At 38.2% G+C, this 19,794-nt stretch overlaps 1 protein-coding gene across 2 annotated transcripts in view; it reads right to left on the bottom strand.

The window, feature by feature from the left end:
• Positions 1–628: 628 nt before the first annotated feature.
• LOC120856762 (calcium-binding mitochondrial carrier protein SCaMC-1) overlaps positions 629–19,794 on the bottom strand; it is a 57,554-nt gene continuing 38,388 nt past the window's right edge. For both annotated transcript variants that reach the window (XM_040232181.1, XM_040232182.1), the window contains exons 9-10: positions 4,165–4,315; positions 629–2,707 (exon numbers count right to left, since the gene is read on the bottom strand). In XM_040232181.1, coding sequence (XP_040088115.1) covers positions 2,523–2,707; positions 4,165–4,315 — 336 coding nt within the window. In that variant the 3' untranslated portion in view covers positions 629–2,522. The remainder of the gene's footprint in view (positions 2,708–4,164; positions 4,316–19,794) is intronic.

The following is a 19,794-nucleotide window of genomic DNA, read 5'->3' as shown; positions in this document are numbered from 1 at the left end:
CATGGGGTTGCAAAGAGCTGGACACAACCGAGCGACTAATGCACACACAAACATACCTAGTTTTGTTTCCCACAACTTCAAGACAAACTGATACTCCACCAAATGTACCGAGAAGACTGTAACTTCAGATTCTCCTTGGCATTGTGATCCCCAGGTAGGTAAGTATTAGTTGCTTAGTTGTACCAGACTCTTTGTGACCCCATGGACTGCAGCCCGCCAGGCTCCTCTGTCCATGGAATTCTTCAGGCAAGAATACTGGAGTGGGTAGCCATTCCCTTTTCTAGGGAGCTTTCCAACCTAGCAATCAAACCCAGGTCTCCTGCATTGCAGGCAGATTCTTTTACCATCTGAGCCACCAGGGAAGCCTGTGACCCCCAAGGGTATCACCCTTATTGGTAAATGTGGAATTTGGACATCACAAAAAACATCATCTTATACCAAAATGTATGACAGATTTAACAATTGTTGCAGCTGTTCAGAAAAGGGCAAAATATTTGGAAAGACTATAATGAGTCTTACCCAATAATACTATAAACATTATTCAAACTGCTGCCAGTGATATAAACTATATAACAGCCATTTTTTTTTGCCTCAGTTACACTATTTTTTTTAATGAGGAAACAAGACATTTCAAAAACAAACATATATGTATTTTTAATTATAAATGTAAAGCAAATATGCAGTAATGCCAGAAATAAACTATTCTTGACTCTGGGCTCTTTTCAAAAAATACAAGATTTTTTCAAAAGATACAAGATACACAGATAAATCACATTCATACCTTACAAATGTTAAATAGAAAACAATTTAAATTCATAATGAACAATGAATTTTTTCAGTAGCCTGAAATTTTACTCATCCTATAATTTTATGAGTGAAAAAAAGAGCTAATCTAGTACCTTAATGTTATCATTTATGCATTACTCAAAAGTACAAACACCCCGAAGACAGAGTTTCACACTTATTATACGTATTATAAAAACATTGAGATACTTATCAGGCATAACAAATATAATGAAAACTATATGTTAGGATACATTTCACAAACACAAGTTCAACATTTCTCTTTGATTTAGAAAACATGAGAGGTAGGTTCAAACAAAGTAAATGCCTACTATGTCACCAGATTTTCATTAAAATGTTGACAATTTATGACAGAAATTACTAGAAATCAAACTTGAGTTTAAGAATTACACTGAAAAGTGATAAGAATAATTTCAACTACTAAATAGCTGTCTAAGTCCTAATCACATAAATCAGAAAAGACAGTTGATTATAAAAATGGCTTCAGTAAAATGAAATCATGCTCTCGCTCCATTTTAAGTTTTCTAAATCAAAACATGTTCCTAAAACTGGGGGCAAGAGAAAATATGAATGTACTTGTTTATAAACCGGGCCTTTCATTTCATTATAGGTCCCAAATATGCAGAATTAATATATACTATTTTTAATATATACTATTCTGCTAGGTTTGTACTGCCCAAGTTGAGAATTGCAGGGTCAAATAAATGGTGAGAGGGTAAAGAGAATGCCATTCACCCATGATCAACCTATTTCATGTAATTAAGAAATTTCAGATAACCAGGAATGGCCTCCAGAAGCCTTCCTGGTGAAAACAGGAGTTTGATTCAAGTAGGAGACAAAGGACAAACAGAAGAGAGGTGCTCTTTAGAGACTGATATAAGTAAAGGAGTTTTGTTTCCTGATGCTTTTCAAATCAATGATAATAAACAGTCTCTCAAATAAGTTGCCTTGTGTGGACAACTTACCAGTGATATGCTAATAATCAGTGTATTGTCCTGAAAACCAAACAATAGTACAAGCAAAATGGAGAAGTGGTCACTGAAATAAATATTATTTTGTCACTCCTCCTTACACAAAAATAATATGAGTGGACTAGGGTATTCACATGCCTTGAAATTCTGCCATTTAACATTCATTCTTATTCTGCTTAAAGAAAGAATATAAATTCTATACCTATTTGGCTGCTGTAAGCTATGTTTTCATGCAGTGATTCTCCATTAATGATCCTATAAGGAAATTTTAAGAAATTCAAAATATATGAACAATTTAAGTTTCCAAGTTTTCTGATCATTTTGTTTTTAAGAAAATGATATTTAAGTATAAAGGAACTGGCATAAACTTGAACCAACCAAAATAAAGATGAAAGATTTAAAATTCTAGCACACAAATTTAGTTCAAGCAAGTATATTTCTTCAGATTTAGGATTCTGGGCAGAGATTGTAGAAAGAACTAATAAGAAAAGATAAACTATAATTTTGTGGCCTTCTCAAAACTGTATGAGCTTATCAAAACTATGATTTTTTTAATATATTTCTGAATATATAAAATTGAGTCCAAATGTCTGAAATTATCATTAATATGCTCTTCCTTTTTGTGAAAAAAAAATAAATAAATAAAGCTTCTTTTTGCCATAGATTTGTTTCAATTCTAGGAGAAAATGTCACTCTGGAGACAGTTGAAAATTTCTGTAATCATGCTAAAGCAAAAAATTGAACATGTCATTTCTGAGTTATTCCTAGAGTTTGTTTCATATTTTCATAAACCACATAACTGATGCCTACAGCAGGGAGCACCTTCATAAAGTTTGGGGTGATGCCTCTGTAAAGTCCTGGTAGTCCTTCTTTAGAAATTATTCGTCGAAAGAGCCCAACCATGTTCAGCTGTGGGCTTCCTTCTATCATGGCTAGAAGATTTAAAAAAAAGAAAAGAAATCAGGCTAATTTAATATTCACACATTTTATTATGACTATATGCAATTATGATTCAAAATGATACTCTAGAATACAATAAACAGATAAAATTTATTCCAAGGGTGCTCAAAAAGTGTCCCTTTATATAATTCTCCCTGGATAGCACCTAAGAGTGAGTGCTCTGGTAAGAATAACAATGGTACTATCACTTTGTGTTAGATGTTGGGTTAATTACTTGATATACCAATCCTCCAAGGTAAGAGTTATTATATCCATTTAGCAAGTAAGGAATCTTAGAAAGATAGAGAAACTTGTCTCAACACACTTAGCCAGCAAGTAGGAGAGCTGACCCCTAATGCTCTTTCTCCTCTGTAAATGGAATGAAAACTGTACAGTGTTGTAAGAATCAGTAACAACTCCGTAAATCAGCTGGCATTTGTCAAATTCTCAGTAAATGGTGGCTAGAGTTTTTATTATAGGACATAACACTTTTGAACTGTGATTCCTCCCCACTGTGACACTGTCTCCTTGACTTTGATTACACCATGCCTCCTGGATCTCCTGTCATCTCACTAATTGTTCTCTTTGTTCACAATTTGCTGACTAGAATCCGCCTGCTAATCCAGGAGATGCAAGAGATGCAGGTTTGATCCTGGGTTGGGAAGAATACCCCCGGAGAAGGAAATGGCAACCCACTCCAGCATTCTTGCCTAGAGAATCCCATGGACAGAGGAGTCTGGTGTCTGTCCACGGTATCACAAAGAATCAGATCCGACCAAGCACACACGCATGAATGCATTGCATTGCTATATTAAATAGCATGAATTCTGTGCCTCTCTTTTCGTTTCATCCCTGGCCTATCTCATCCACTATCATTTCTTTAAACAGTACACCCTGAACATCCGCACCTCTACCCGCAACCTCTCTTCCAAGTACCAACCACACATCCCCCAACCAACCAGTCAATCATTAATTAACCAGCATTTCCAATGCAGATGATTTGTAAATACAATGTAAAGAGTGGACTGCATGGCACATTCCCATTCTACTTTTTGGAACTTTCTGGAGTTTGGGAGTTTTCCCCCTGAGTATTTTCAGTCCACGGTAGGTTGAATCCTCAGATGCGGAGCCCACGAATGGGGACAGCCAACTGTACTCTTAAAACATGCATTCTCAACATAAGCATGAAAATATTACTCTATTTGTGCAGAAACCACAGATACACATTTAGTATATGCATAATGTATCTGTGCTATTAAGATTTCATGAAGAACTGATTTAGAGAAGAATTTCTAAAAAGCTTCCCTACGGAGGCAATAATGTAAAAAAATGGTTAAGAAATATTATCTTAAAACCACACTCTGCTGTCTTAGTGGAACTTGAGAGTTCCAGAAGCACGTTATTGACGCCATACTTTTAAAGCAGTGTCCTGCTTTCATTCAAAACTCACCTTGAGCCTGCATGCGTGTTCTCACCAAAGCCAAGGGGTAGCTGGCCAGCTGACCACAGGTACTGGATAAGGCACCACAACCCAGCAACACCATGACTCCAGGGTTCACAGAGTCTTTGGCAAAATTATCTAACCAATGAGACTTTAGGAGCTGCCAGAGAAACAGAAATGAAAAATAATAAACAGCTACTTACAACTGCTTGCACTCAACAGGGACATTCCCACAGCAGCTCTCATCCTGATAGAATCAACAGACTACACTTCTGCAACGCTGGGCAACCCGTTCCCAGGAGCAGCAGCCACTGCAGAGGCAGCAGCGCTGTAGAGAAGCAAGGAAGCCACCAGGAATTCAAAACACCAACAACTTGCACTGGGTGCTCCCTTCCTTCTGAGTAAATGTGAGGATCAATCACATACCAATGTAGGATCTAAACAATATTTCCTACAGTATCAATGAAAATAACATAATACTATGAAGTACATCTGATTTTCTACTTTACACATATGTTATTTCATTCAGTTCCTCTACAAAAGCTCTACAAAAGGAGGAGCTATTCTTCTGATTTTAGAAATGAGACTCAGTGGAGTGTTTTTTAAACAAGGGTGTAGAATCAAGTGTACTGATCCCCAGGCCACGCTTTTTCCCTATTATCCTGGGTCCCTGTATTTCCATGAGCAGGCCATAATTGAGAGAAACTATATAAAATATATATGCTAATTTACTTTTTAAATAAGAATATCTTAAGTATTAAAATATATGCTAATATATGGGAGAAATCATACATTAAATATTTTAATGAAAAATTTAATTGCATACTTGGACCTCACAATTATATAACACAAATAGCTTTATATATTTGGGAGCAAAAATTACATTTAAGTGTTTATTTAATATTCACTTAGTACTATAATATATTACAATAAATAGAGTCATGAAGGCTAAAGACAATCATGTCTGAACTGCAGAAATAAAAGAAGTGATTGACTAGAAACTAATCAACTGTTTACACTGTGAAGACTAGAACAGGAGGAAAAAGAGAGGAAAATATACTCTTGGAACAATTAAAGTTCTATAAAATATATATGATCTTGCAGTCTTCTCTGTTTATTCCATAATCCATTTTCTTCTCATGCTAAGGGCCATTATCATTCCCTATCTCTCAGGTCACACTATATTTTTAAACTTTTTTTCTTATTTATTTTTTATTTCTTTCTGTCTGTCTCTCCTTCTTCATTAGCTCTGTACCCCTCAAAATTTTATCACCTTATGAAGATTCTCTGGCAACATCAGGGTCATAACAGGGTCCTTATTCAATAGGACTAGTATCTTTATAAGAAGAAAACACCAGAGAATTCACTCTCTCACTCTCTCTCCCTCTGGGAGCATGGCAAGAAGACAGCAGCCCACAAGCCAGTGAGACAGGCTCCCCACACACCAAATCAGCCAGAACCTTGATCTTAGGTTTCTAGCCTCCAGAACTGTGAAAAAGTAATTTCTGTTGTTTAACCCACCCAGTCTCTGGGGTTTTTTTGTTTTGGTTTTTGGTTTTTCTGTGTTTGTTTTCTTTTGGCCATGCCATACAGCTTGTGAGATCTTAGTTCCCCAATCAGGGATTGAACCTGGGGCCCTGGGCAGTGAGAGCACAGAGTCCCAACCACTGGACTACCTCAGAATTCTTGGTATCTAGTATTTCGTTATGGCAGTCCAAACAAACTAGCACACTACCCAAAGCAATCTACATATTCAATGCAATCACTATTCAAATTTCAATCATACTGTTTGAAGAAATAAAAAAGAAAAATTCTAAAACCTAAATGGAATCTCAAGGTTCCCAGCTAGCCAAAATAACCTTGAAAAAGAACAAAGTTGGAGGCCTCACACTTCCTGATTTCAATATATACTACAAAGCAACAGTAATCAAAATAGTGCCATGCTGGCATAAAGACGGATACATAGATCAATTGAACAAAATAGAGAGCCCAGAAATAACTTCTCCACATTGGGCAAAAGACAGTCTCTTCTCAAATAGGAAATCTGGATATCCATAAGCAGAAAAATAAAGCTGGACCCTTATCTTACAACATACACAAAAAACTAACTCAAAATAAATTAAAGGTCTAAACATAAGACATAATAGTATACAATTCCTAGGAGAAAACTCAGGATAATTAAAGCTTTAGGACATTGGATTTGGCAACAATTTCTTGGATATGATACTAAAAGCACAGGCAACAAAAGCAAAAATAGACAAATGGATTTCATCAACTTAAAAACTTCTGCACAGCAAAGGAAATGAGAGAGAAAAAAAGGTAACCTATGGAAGGGGAGAATATATTTGCAAACCATATATCTGATAAGTAGTTAATATCCAAAATATATAAAGAACTTCTAAAACTAAACAACAACAATTTTAAAACCCTAATTAAAAACTGGGCAAAAGGCTTTAATAGACATTTCTCAAAAATAATAAATAGATGGACAACAAACATATTAAAAGATCCTCAACATCACTCATCATCAGAGAAATGCAGGTCAAAAGCACAATGAGATATTGTTTCACAACTGTTGGGATGGATACTATCAAAAAACCAGAAACTAACAAATATTAGTGAGGATGTAGAAAAGTATACTGTTAATGGGAATGAAAAAGGGTGCAGTGGCCACAGGACTGGAAAAGGTCAGTTTTCATTCCAATACCAAAGAATGGCAATGCTAAAGAATGTTCAAACTACTGCACAATTGCACTCATCTCACATGCTAGCAAAGTAATGCTCAAAATTCTCCAAGCTAGGCTTCAACAGTACATGAACCAAGAAAATCCCGATGTACAAGCTGGATTTAGAAAAGGCAGGGGAACCAGAGATCAAATTGCCAACATCCACTGGATCATCAAAAAAGCAAGATAATTCCAGAAAAACATCTATTTCTGCTTCATTGACTACAGTAATGCCTTTGACTGTGTGAATCACAACAAACTGTGGAAAATTCTTCAAGAGATGGGAATATCAGACTACCTTAACTGCTTCCTGAGAAATCTATATGCAGGTCAAGAAGCAACAGTTAGAACTGGACATGGAACAATGGACTGGTTCCAAATTGGGAAAGGAGTACATCAAGGCTGTATATTGTCAACCTGCTTATTTAACTTATATGCAGAGTGCATCATGTGAACTGCTGGGTTGGATGAAGCACAAGCTGGAATCAAGATTGCTGGGAGGAATAGCAATAACCTCAGATATGCAGATGACACCACCCTTATGGCTGAAAGCGAAGAGGAACTAAAGAGCCTCTCGATGAAGGTGAAAGAGGAAAGAGAAAAAGCTGGCTTAAAACTCAACATTCTAAAAACTAAGATCATGGTATCTGGTCCCATCACTTCATGGCAAATAGATGGGGAATCAGTGGAAACAGTGACAGACTTTATTTTCTTGGGCTCCAAAATCACTGAAGATGGTGACTGTAGCCATGAAATTAAAAGATGCTTGCTCCTGGGAAGAAAAGCTTTGACTAACCTAGACAGCATATTGAAAAGGAGAGATATTACTTTGCTGACAAAGGTCCATCTAGTCAAAGCTATGGTTTTTCCAGTAGTCATGTATGGATGTGAGAGTTGGACCATGAAGAAAGCTGAGCGTGAAAGAATTGGTGCTTTTGAACTGTGGTATTTTGAACTCTTGAGAGTCCCTTGGAGTGCAAGGAGATCCAACCAGTCAATTTAAGGAAATCAATCCTAAATATTCATTGGAAGGACTGATGCTGAAGCTGAAACTCCAATACTTTGGCCACCTGATACAAATAACTGACTCATTGGAAAAGACCCTTATTATGGGAAAGACTGAAGGCAGAAGGGGATAACAAAGGATGAGATTGTTGGATGGCATCATTGACTCCATAGAAATGAGTTTGGGCAAGCTCTAGGAGTTGCTGATGGACATGGAAGCCTGGTGTGCTGCAGTTCATGTGGTCCCAAAGAGTCAGACAAGACTGAGTGACCAAACTGACAAAAAGCTTATCGTGGAATTACTACATGATCCAGCAATTCTACTGGTAGGTATACACCCAAACGAACTGAAATCAGGGACTTGAAGAAATATTTGTATCCCTTTTTCTCAAAAGGGGAAATTATCCTTGAAATTAATTCAACCCCTCAACAATGGGTGGCATTCCAAGTTCCTCAAACTTGTCAGCAGTCTTTGCCCTTAAGACAAGCTCAGAAGGTAACAAAAACTTGAAACTCAAAGAAGTCCCTGAGAGACTTAGCAAAATCCACAACCCACATTGGGCAGATTCATCTGAGTCCCCCAATTCAAATTCAAATAGACCATGGTAAGCCTGTTCCTAACATCAAACAATGTCCTTTAAGTCCTGAGGCCTTAGCAAGAATTCAACCAATCGTACATGAATATAAGACACAAGACCTCATAGTTCCCTGCACTAGTCTCTGTAATATACCCATTCTCCCTATTAAGAAATCCCACAAAGAAGAATGGAGATTTGCCCAAGATTTGAGGGCTATTCATAACACTATCATTAATTGCTATCCAGTTGCCCTTGACTTTCATGCTCTTTTAATGGCAATTCCTACAGAGAGTAGTTTTTCATCATAATCGATCTCTGTAGCACCTTTTTCAGCATCTCTGTGGATTGTGAAAGTCAAATGTTATGTGCTTTCATGTGGGAAGGACAATACACCTGGACATGTCAGAAGTCTAGACTGAAAGCCCTACTTTTTACAGATACTAAAAGCAGATTTAGCATCTGTCATTTTTCCATAAGTGCCCACCCTTTGCAATATGTTGATGACCTTCTCTTCTCTTCCAAGGAAGCAAGTGAGCAAGTCAGCATCATCTCCTCAAGCTGTTAGCAACTGAAGGTCATGAAGGTCTCCAAAGAGAAATGACAACTTGTGCAAACATAGGTCAAATACCTAGGACACCCAATCTCAGATTAAGGACTCCTTTTAGACCCTACTAGGATTTAAAGTGTCTTAAATTTCCCACAGACAGACCAAAAGACAACTTTAAAACATCTAGAGGGGGCGGTCCTAAGATGGCAGAGGAATAGGATAGGGAGACCACTTTCTCCTCCACAAATTCATCAAAAGATCATTTGAACACTGAGCAAATTCCACAGAAAAACTTCTGAATGCTGGCGGAGGACACCAGACATCCAGAAAGGCAGCCCATTCTCTTCGAAAGGAGGTAGGACAAAATATAAAAGACAAAGTGAAAGTGACATTGCTCAATCATGTCCGACTCTTTGTGACCCCATGGACACAAGGCTTCTCCGTCCATGGGATTTTCTAGGCAAGAGTACTGGAGTGGGTTGCCATTTCCTTCTCCAGGGAATCTTCCTGACCAAGGGATTGAACCCAGGTTTCCTGCATTGGAGACAGACGCTTTACTGTCTGAGCCACCAGGGAAGTCCATAAAAGATAAAAAGAGAGACAAAAGAATTAGGGACAGAGACCTGACCTGGGGAGGGAGTTGTGAAGGAGGAGAAGTTTCCAAACACCAGGAAACCCTCTCACTGGTGGGTCTGTGGGGAATTTTGGAATCTCAGAGGGCGATATAAATGGCAAGAAAAAAAAAGAAAAGCCACAGGTTACGTGCCTAACCACAACTCCCAGAAGAGAAGTAGCTCAGACGCTCACATTCACCAGCAGCAAATGGGGGCTGAACAGGGAGGCACAGGCTACATTGCTTAGGGTAAGGACCGGGCCTGAATGCCCTGAGGACAATCTGAGGGAGCTAATGTGAGACAGCAACCCAAACTGTGGGATAGCCAGAAAGAGAGAGAAAAGAGAGAGAGAGAGAATTTTCCCATGAAAAGCTCTAACCTAAGGCACTGCCGGGCCGGATCACAGAACAAAGAACTGAGAGAATATCAGAGGACAGCTAGCCAGGTGCGGACCAGCCCATCCCGTGCTGGAGGCAGAGAGGCAGGCAGGTGACACCCAGAGCCAGAAGGCGAGGGGCAATCTCAGCCCCAGGGACAGCATCCTCTACCAAACTGCGATCAGGCTCCCAGTTGCTAACCAAGTCTTCCTGGGATCCTGGATGGTTGACATCTGCCAGGAGGGCCACAGCCAGAGATCAGCTCCCCAGAGGAGACACACAGCACACCTGAGAAGATGCCCCCACTGCACACCCAAGAAACCAAGCGGCTGGGACCAGGGAGGTGATAAGACGCAACCCCCACCTGGGGAGAATGTGCTTGCCAAGCACCTGGTCGCCTGAGCTGGTTGCACCTGGGAAGGGCAGAAAACTCAGGTCCAACCAAGTCTGTGCCTTTGTGGAGTACCCAAGAACCTGAACCTGAGTGGCTTAGACCTGGGAAGTGCACGCAACCCAGGGCCTGCTTTAGACAGTTCCCCTGCAGAGCAACCTGGAGCCTGAGCAGTGTAGACTAGGAAAGCACACACACCATGAGCAGGGGCCAACCCAGTGTGACCCAGACACTGAGAGCACTCCCCACACATGCCAGTGATATTTGTTTGCAGTATTTCTCCCTCCCAACAGCACAACTGAACAAGTGAGCCTAAATAAGTGACCACCTTCGCCACCTTGTGTCAGGGTGGAAATCAGACACTGTAGAGACTTGCAAACAGAGGAAGCTAAAATAAACAAAGAAGACGGAAGTGACAGGTGCAACAGATTAAAACTCTGTAGTTAGCACCGACTACATTGGAAAGGGCCTATAGACCTGGAGAAGAAGTATAACCTGGAACAAGGAACTATCTGAAACTGAACTGACCTCAACAGCTCCAGAGAAATTCCTAGATATATTTTATTATTATCATTAAATTTTTTTTAATTTTTAAGATCATTATTACTCCTTTAATTTTTACTTTTATAACCTATTACCTTGCAAAAAAAAGACCCTATTTTAAAGCAAATTTCATTTTTAATCATTTTTGTGATTTTGCTTTGTTTTTTTAATATTGTATTTTTGAGAGTTTAACCTCTACTCTATATTTAATCATTGCCTTTTGGTATTGGTTATCAATTTTGTACCTTTAAGAATCCAGTCTTCAGTAACCATTTTTACTTAGGAGTGTGATTACTGGCTTAATTGCCCTCTCCCCCTTTTGACTCTCTGTTTTCTCCCCCAGGTCATCTCTATCTCCTCCCTCTCCCTTCTCTTCTCTACCCAACTCTATGAATCTCTTTGGGTATTCTGGGCTGTGGAGAATACTTAGAAAACTGATTATGGGCTAGATCTGTCTCTCTCCTTTTGATTCCCCCTCTTCTCCTCCTGGCCACCTCTATCTCCTTCCTCCTTCTTCTCTGTGTAACTCTGTGAACCTCTCTGAGTGTTCCAGACTGTGGAGAGCACATAGGGAATTGATTAATACTAGCTTGCTGTCTCCCCTTTTGATTCCCCCTCTTCTCCTTCAGATCACCTCTATCTCCCTCCTTCCTCTTCTCTTCTCCATGTAACTCTGTGAACCTTTCTGGGTGTACCTCACTGTGGAGAATCTTTTCTCAATTAACCTAGATGTTTTATCATCAGTGCATTATGGATAAAGAAGTCTTGAGGCTACTGTAAGAATAAGATTGAAAACCAGAGGGCTGGAGGCTTAAATCCAAAGCTTTAGAACACGAGAAAACTCCTGACTCCAGGGAACATTAATTGACAAGAGCTCATCCAAAAGCCTCCACACCTACACTGAAACCAAGCTCCACCCAAGAGCCAACGAGTTTCAGAGCAAGACATACCAAGCTAATTCTGCAATAACACAGGAACATAACCCTAAGCATTAAAATACAGGGGGCCAAAAGTCACACCGAACCCACAGACACCTCAAAACTCATTACTGGACACTTCATTGCATTCCAGAGAAAAGCGATCCAGCTCCACCCACCAGAACACTGATTCAAGCTTCCCTAACCAGGAAACCTTGACAAGCCACTCATCCAATCCCACCCACAGGGAGGAACCTCCACAATAAAGAGGAACCACAAACTTCCAGCATTCAGAAAGGCAGCCCCAAACACAGCAATCTAAACAAGATGAAAAGGCAGAGAAATATTCAGCAGGTAAAAGAACAGATAAATGCCCACCAAACCAAACCAAAGAGGAGGAGATAGAGAGTTTAAATGTAAAAAAATTCAGAATAATGATAGTAAAAATGATCCAAAATCTTGAAAACAAAATGGATTTACAGATAGTCTGGAGACAAGAATTGAGAAGATGCAAGAAATGTTTAAAAAGGACCTAGAAGAAATAAAAAAAGAGTCAATCAATAATGAATAATGCAATAAATGAGATCAAAAACACTCTGGAGGGAACCAACAGTAGAATAACAGAGGTAGAAGATAGGATAAGTGAGGTGGAAGATAGAATGGTGGAAATAAATGAAGCAGAGAGGAGAAAAGAATTAAAAGAAATGAGGACAACCTCAGAGAGCTCTGGGACAATGATAAATGCCCCAACATTTTAATCATAGGAGTCCCAGAGGAAGACAAAAAGAAAGGCCCTGAGCAAATACTTCAGGAGATAATAGCTGAAAACTTCCCTAAAATGGGGAAGGAAATAATCACCCAAGTCCAAGAAACCCAGAGAGTCCCAAATAGGATAAACTCTAGGCAAAACACACCAAGACATGTATTAATCAAATTAACAAAGATCAAACACAAAGAACAAATATTAAAAGCAGCAAGGGGAAAACAACAAATAACACACAAGGGGATTCCCATAAGGATAACAGCTGATCTTTCAATAGAAATTCTTCAGGCCAGAAGGAAATGGCAGGACATACTTAAAGTGATGAAAGAAAAATCTACAGCCCAGATTACTGTACCCAGCAAGGATCTCATTCAAATATGAAGGAGAAATCAAAAGCTTTACAGACAAGCAAAAGCTGAGAGAATTCAGCACAACTAAGCCAGCTCTTCAACAAATGGTAAAGGATCTTCTCTAGACAGGAAACACAGAAAAGGTGTATAAAATCGAACCCAAAATAACAAAGTAAATGGCAATGGGATTACACTTATCAATAATTACCTTAAATGTAAATGGGTTGAATGCTTCAACCAAAAGAAAAAGACTGGCTGAATGGATACAAAAACAAGACCCCTATATTTGCTGTCTATAAGAGACCCACCTCAAACCTAGGGACACATACTGACTGAAAATGAAGGGCTCGAAAAACATATTTCATGAAAATGGAGACCAAAAGAAAGCAGGATTAGCAATATTCAGATAAAATAAACTTTGAAATAAAGGCTGTAACAGGAGACAAAGAAAGATCAATCCAAGAAAAGGATACAACAATTATAAATATATATACACCCAACATAGGAGCACTGCAATATGTAAGGCAAATGCTAACAAGCATGAAAGGGGAAATTAACAATAACACAATAATAGCGGGAGACTTTAACACCCCACTCACACCTATGGATATATCAACTAAACAGAAAATTAACAAGGAAACACAAACTTTAAATGATACAATGAACCAGTTAGACCTAATTGATATCTATAGGCCATTTCACCCCAAAACAATGAATTTCATGTTTTTCTCAAGTGCACACAGAACCTTCTCCAGGGTAGATCACATCCTGGGCCATAAATCTAGCCTTGGTAAATTCAAAAAAACTGAAATAATTCCAAGCATCTTTTCTGATCACAATGTTGTAAGATTAGATGTCAACTACAAGAAAAAAATTATTAAAAATACAAACATATGGAGGCTAAACAACACACTTCTGAAAAACCAACAAATCACAGAAGAAATCAAAATATGCATAGAAATGAATGAAAATGAAAACACAACAACCCAAAACCTATAGGATTTAGAAAAAACAGTGCTAAGGGGAAGGTTCATAGCAATACAAGCTTACCTCAAGAAACAAGAGAAAAACCAAATAAATAGCTCCACACTAAAGCAACTATAAAAGGAAGAAATGAAGAATCCCAGGGTTAACAGAAGGAAAGAAATCATAAAAATTAGAGCAGAAATAAATGAAAAAGAAACAAAGGAGACCATAGCAAAAATCAACAAAGTTAAAAGCTGGTTCTTTGAGAAGATAAATAAAAGAGACAAACCATTAGCCAGACTCATCAAGAAACAAAGGGAGAAGAATCAAATCAACAAAATTAGAAATGAGGACGCAGAAGTCACAAAAGACAACACAGAAATACAAAGGATCATAAGAGACTACTATCAGCAACTATATGTCAATAAAATGGAGAACTTGGAAGAAATGGACAAATTCTTACAAAAGCATAACTTTCCAAAACTGAACCAGGAAGAAATAGAAAATCTTAACAGACCCATCACAAGCATGGAAATCGAAACTAATCAGAAATCTTCCAGCAAACAAAGCCCAGGACCAGATGGCTTCATAGCCGAATTCTACCAAAAATTTAGAGAAGAGCTAACACCTATCCTATTCAAACTCTTCCAGAAAATTGCAGAGGAAGGTAAACTCCCAAACTCATTCTATGAGGCCACCATCACCCTAATACCAAAACCTGACAAAGATGCCACAAAAAACAAACAAACAAACAAAAAACAAAAAACAGGCCAATATCACTGGTGAACACAGACACAAAAATCCTTAACAAAATTCTAGCAAACAGAATCCAACAACATATTAAAAAGATCATACATCACGACCAAGTGAGCTTTATCCCAGGGATGCAAGGATTCTTTAATATCCACAAATCAATCAATGTAATATACCACATTAACAAACTGAAAGATAAAAACCATGTGAGTATCTCAGTAGATGCAGAGAAAGCCTTTGACAAAATTCAACATCCATTTATGATAAAAACCCTCCAGAAAGCAGGCATAGAAGGAACATACCTCAACATAATAAAAGCCATATATGATAAACCCACAGGAAACATTATCCTCAATGGTAAAAAATTGAAAGCATTTCCCCTAAAATCAGGAACAAGACAAGGGTGCCCACTCTCACCACTACTATTCAACATAGTTTTGGAAGTTTTGGCCACAGCAATCAGAGAAGAAAAAGAAATAAAAGGAATCTAGACTGGAAAAGAAGCAAAATTCTCACTGTTTGCAGATGACATGATCCTCCACATGGAAAACCCTAAAGACTCCACCAGAAAATTACTAGAGCTAATCAATGAATATAGTAAAGTTGCAGGATATAAAAGTAACACAGAAATCCCTTGTATTCCTATACACTATCAATGAAAAAACAGAAAGAGAAACTAAGGAAACAATTGCATTCACCACTGCAACGAAAAGAATAAAACACTCAGGAATAAATCTACCTAAAGAAACAAAAGATCTATATATAGAAAACTGTAAAACACTGATGAAAGAAATCAAAGAGGACAGAAATAGATGGAGAAATATACCATGTTCATGGATTGGAAGAATCAATGTAGCGAAAATGAATATACTACCCAAAGAAATTTATAGATTCAATGCGATCCCTATCAAGCTATCAATGGTATTTTTCACAAAACTAGAACAAATAATTTCACAATTTGTATGGAAATACAAAAAACCTCGAATAGCCAAAGCAATCTTGAGAAAGAAGAATGGAACTGGAGGAATCAACCTGCCTGATTTCAGACTATACTACAAAGCTACAGTCATCAAGACAGTATGGTACTGGCACAAAGACAGAAATATAGAACAATGGAACAAAAAATAGAAAGCCCAGAGATAAATCCACACACCTATGGACATCTTATCTTTGACAAAGGAGCCAAGAATATACAATGGACAAAAGACAATCTCTTTAACAAGTGGTGCTGGAAAAATTGGTCAACCACTTGTAAAAGAATGAAACTAGAACATTTTCTAACACCATACACAAAAATGAACTCAAAATGGATTAAAGATCTAAATGTAAGACCAGAAACTATAAAACTCTTAGAGGAAAACATAGGCAAAACACTCTCTGATATAAATAACAGCAGGATCCTCTATGACCACCTCTGAGAGTAATGGCAGTAAAAGCAAAAATAAACAAATGGGACCTAATTAAACTTAAAAGCTTTTTCACAATGAAGGAAGCTATAAGCAAGGTGAAAAGATAACCTTCAGAATGGAGAAAATAATAGCAAACAAGCAACTGACAACAAATTAATCTCAAAAATATACAAGCAACTCCTACACTCACTTCCAGAAAAATAAATGACCCAATCAAAAAATGGGCCAAGGAACTAAACAGACATTTCTCCAAAGAAGACATACAGATGGCTAACAAGCACATGAAAAGACGCTCAACATCACTCATTATCAGAGAAATGCAAATCAAAACCACAGTGAGGTACCATCTCATGCCAGTCAGAATGGCTGCTCTCAAAAAGTCTACAAACAATAAATGCTGGAGAAGGTGCAGAGAAAAAGGAACTCTTTTACACTGTTGGTGAGAATGCAAACTAGTACAGCCACTATAGAGAACAGTGTGGAGATTCCTTAAAAAAATGGAAGTAGAACTGCCATATGACCCAGCAATCCTACTGCTGGGCATACACACTCAGGAAACCATAATTGAAAGAGACACGTGTACCCCAATGTTCATCACAGCACTATTTACAATAGCCAGGACACAGAAGCAATCTAGATGTCCATCAGCAGACAAATGGATAAGAAAGCTGTGGTACATATCACAATGGAATATTACTCAGCCATTAAAAAGAATACATCTGAATCAGTTCTAATGAGGTGGATGAAACTGGAGACTATTATACAGAGTGAAGTAAGTCAGAAAGAAAAACACCAATATAGTATACTAATACATATATATGGAATTTAGAAAGATGGTAACAATGACCCTATATGTGAGACAGCAAAAGAGACACAGATGTAAAGAACAGTCTTTTGGACTCTGTGGGAGAGGGCGAGGGTGGGATGATTTGAAAGAATAGCATTGAAACATATATATTATCATATGTGAAAGAGACTGCCAGTCCAGGTTTGATGCATGAAACAGGGTGCTTGGGGCTCGTGCACTGGGATGACCCTGAGGGATGGGATGGGGAGGGAGGTGGAAGGGGGTTCAGGTTGGGGGACACATGTACACCCATGGCTGATTCATGTCAATGTATGGCAAAATGCACCACAATATTGTAAAGTAACTAGCCTTCAATCAAAATAAATTAATTTAAAAAATAAAGTCCACCAGCCTAAAATAAATAAATAAAACATCTTGAGCTGACCAAACACTTTTAGTTGCCCAGCCTCTTTATTCATTGCTCAAAGCTCAAAGACAAGATCTTTAGAGTAGGAAGAAGATATCTTTATGGCTCCAGAACCTGAGAAGTGGAGTTTGTTGTCTCCTACTTTAGGACATTCTAATTATCAGCTTCCCCTTTTCTACCTCATGTTCAAGAGCAGAGAAATGCATTAGGATTGCTTACCCAAAGGCACAGACGTCAACACCAATCCCTTGGCTATGACACTCAAGAGTTGGACCTGTGGCCAGAGGTCTGCCTCCATGCATAACAGCTATTTCAGAAGCAGCAGCCCTTACAACATAACTGAGGAAATGGTTACAGTCTCTCCGCTTATCTTCTATGTTCCCCCATGCAACAGGAGGCTTGCTTAATTCTCATCACACTCAATACCTTTCTGCAAGCCGTCTTACCCCATATGAAATATCATTACTAACTTGTGACATAACCCTTTCCTGCTACAACAAGCTCAACCTTGCAACTCTTCTCTCTTTACATAGTGGCAAAACTACTCATTACTGTCTGATCCTAACTGGTCAGTTATTAACCCTTAGCAGTGACTTACAACTTCCTTATGAGTCACCAAATCTGCCCAAGAGTCATTTCCTGAATATCTCCCTGTTGCTCAAATGTGGTCTAACCTTATGACACTAACTGTTTGAAATAAGCATTGGAGATTAAAAATTCTCCGCAAGAAGGAACATGATTTTATGGCACAGGTCCATCCCAAAGATATGGGACAAAGTAAACCTCTAAGTTGTTTGGCAATGCTTTTAGAGAATGATCTTGATCAAAAGGGGGATATGTGAAATAAAATGGAGTCATTTATGTCAAGGGGTTTTAAAATGAAGCCAAAAGAGTTAGACCTTATGTACGTCTCACCAGTGGAACCATGAACTTAAGAACTGGGCCACACCACAGATAGTCCAAGGACTCTGCAAGAACACTGACAACTTGTCAGAGTAACGAATCCTTATCTCCCTCCAGTGATAGCCTTAGCCATCAATCATATTTAGCCAACTAAATTCTGCCTTCAGCTCCCTCTAAAATTCTTTGTAATGAAAACCTCCCTTCTTTGCCATTAAAAACCCCTTTTACTCCCTAGCAGGCAATGTTGATATTGCTACCCAAATCTGGGTGCACTGAATTGCAATTCTTTGATCCTACATAAATGATTTGTGTTTGATTATTTCCTGCTAGGTTTCTTCAGGCTGGCAAGTACAAAGAATAAATCTGTGCTACTCACACATCAGTCTCTTGGCTTCCAAAGAAAATATGCCATTTTTGCTTATTATCTCTCTCTTTAAAATCCCTAGTATCATCTTCCAAGCTGAAAAACTACATCTGTAATAATTTTTTTAAAGTATAACTAATTTACAATGTTGTGTTAGCTTCAGGTATACAGCAAAGTGATTCAGTTATACAGTCTTTTTTTTCAGATTCTTTTCCATTATAGGTTATTACAAGACATCGAATATAGTTTCCTGTGTTATACAGTAGCTCAGTGGTAAAGAATTCACCTGCCAATGCAGGAGGCACAGGTTTGATCCCTGGATTGGGAAGATCCCCTGGAGAAGCAAGTGGCAACCCATTCCAGTATTCTTGCCTGGGAAATCCCATGGGTAGAGGAGCCTGGCAGGCTAAAGTCCACTGGGTCGCAAACAGTCAGACAGTACTTAGCAACTAAACAAAACAAGGTCCATCCATCTTGCTGCAAATGATATTATTTCATTTTTTATGGCTGAGTTTCCACTGTGTATAAATACATATTCTTTATCCATTCATCTGTTGATGGACCTTAGGTAGCTTCCACGTCTTGGCTAAATAGTGCTGATATGAACACTGAGGTGCATGTATCTTTTCAAATTAAAGTTTTCTCTGGATACACACCCAGGAATGGAACTGCAGAAGCATATGGTACCTCTATTTTTAGTTTTTTTTTAAGGAACTTTCATACTATTTTCCATAATGGTTGTACCAACTAACATTCCTACCAACAGTGTACAAGGATTCCCTTTTTTCCACACTGTGTCCAGCATTTATTATTTTTAGACTTTTTAATGATGGCCAACTGAGTGCTGTGAGGTGATACTTCACTGTAGCTTTGATCTGTACTTTCCCAATAATTAGTGATATTGAGCATATTTTCATGTGCCTGTTGGCCATCTCTATGTCTTCTTGGGAGAAACGTTTGTTTAGGCCTTTTGCTGATTTTGTGATTGGGTTGTTTCTTGATATTAAGCTGTTTGTGAATTTTGGAAATTAACCCCTCACTGGTAGCACTGTTTGCAAATATTCTATCCTAGTCTACATGTAGTCTTTTCATGTTGTTTATGGCTTCCTTTGTTGGGCAAAAGCTTTTTAAGTTTAATTAGGTTTCATTTGTTTATTTTTGTTTTTATTTCCTTTACTCTAGGAGATGGGTCCAAAAAAATATTTCTGTGATTTATGCT

This window comes from Oryx dammah, unplaced genomic scaffold, assembly GCF_014754425.2.
Source record: "Oryx dammah isolate SB20612 unplaced genomic scaffold, SCBI_Odam_1.1 HiC_scaffold_28, whole genome shotgun sequence".
NCBI classification, from domain to species: domain Eukaryota; kingdom Metazoa; phylum Chordata; class Mammalia; order Artiodactyla; family Bovidae; genus Oryx; species Oryx dammah.
Note: the sequence above shows the minus strand (reverse complement) of the source record. Positions and strands in the feature narration are given on the sequence as shown.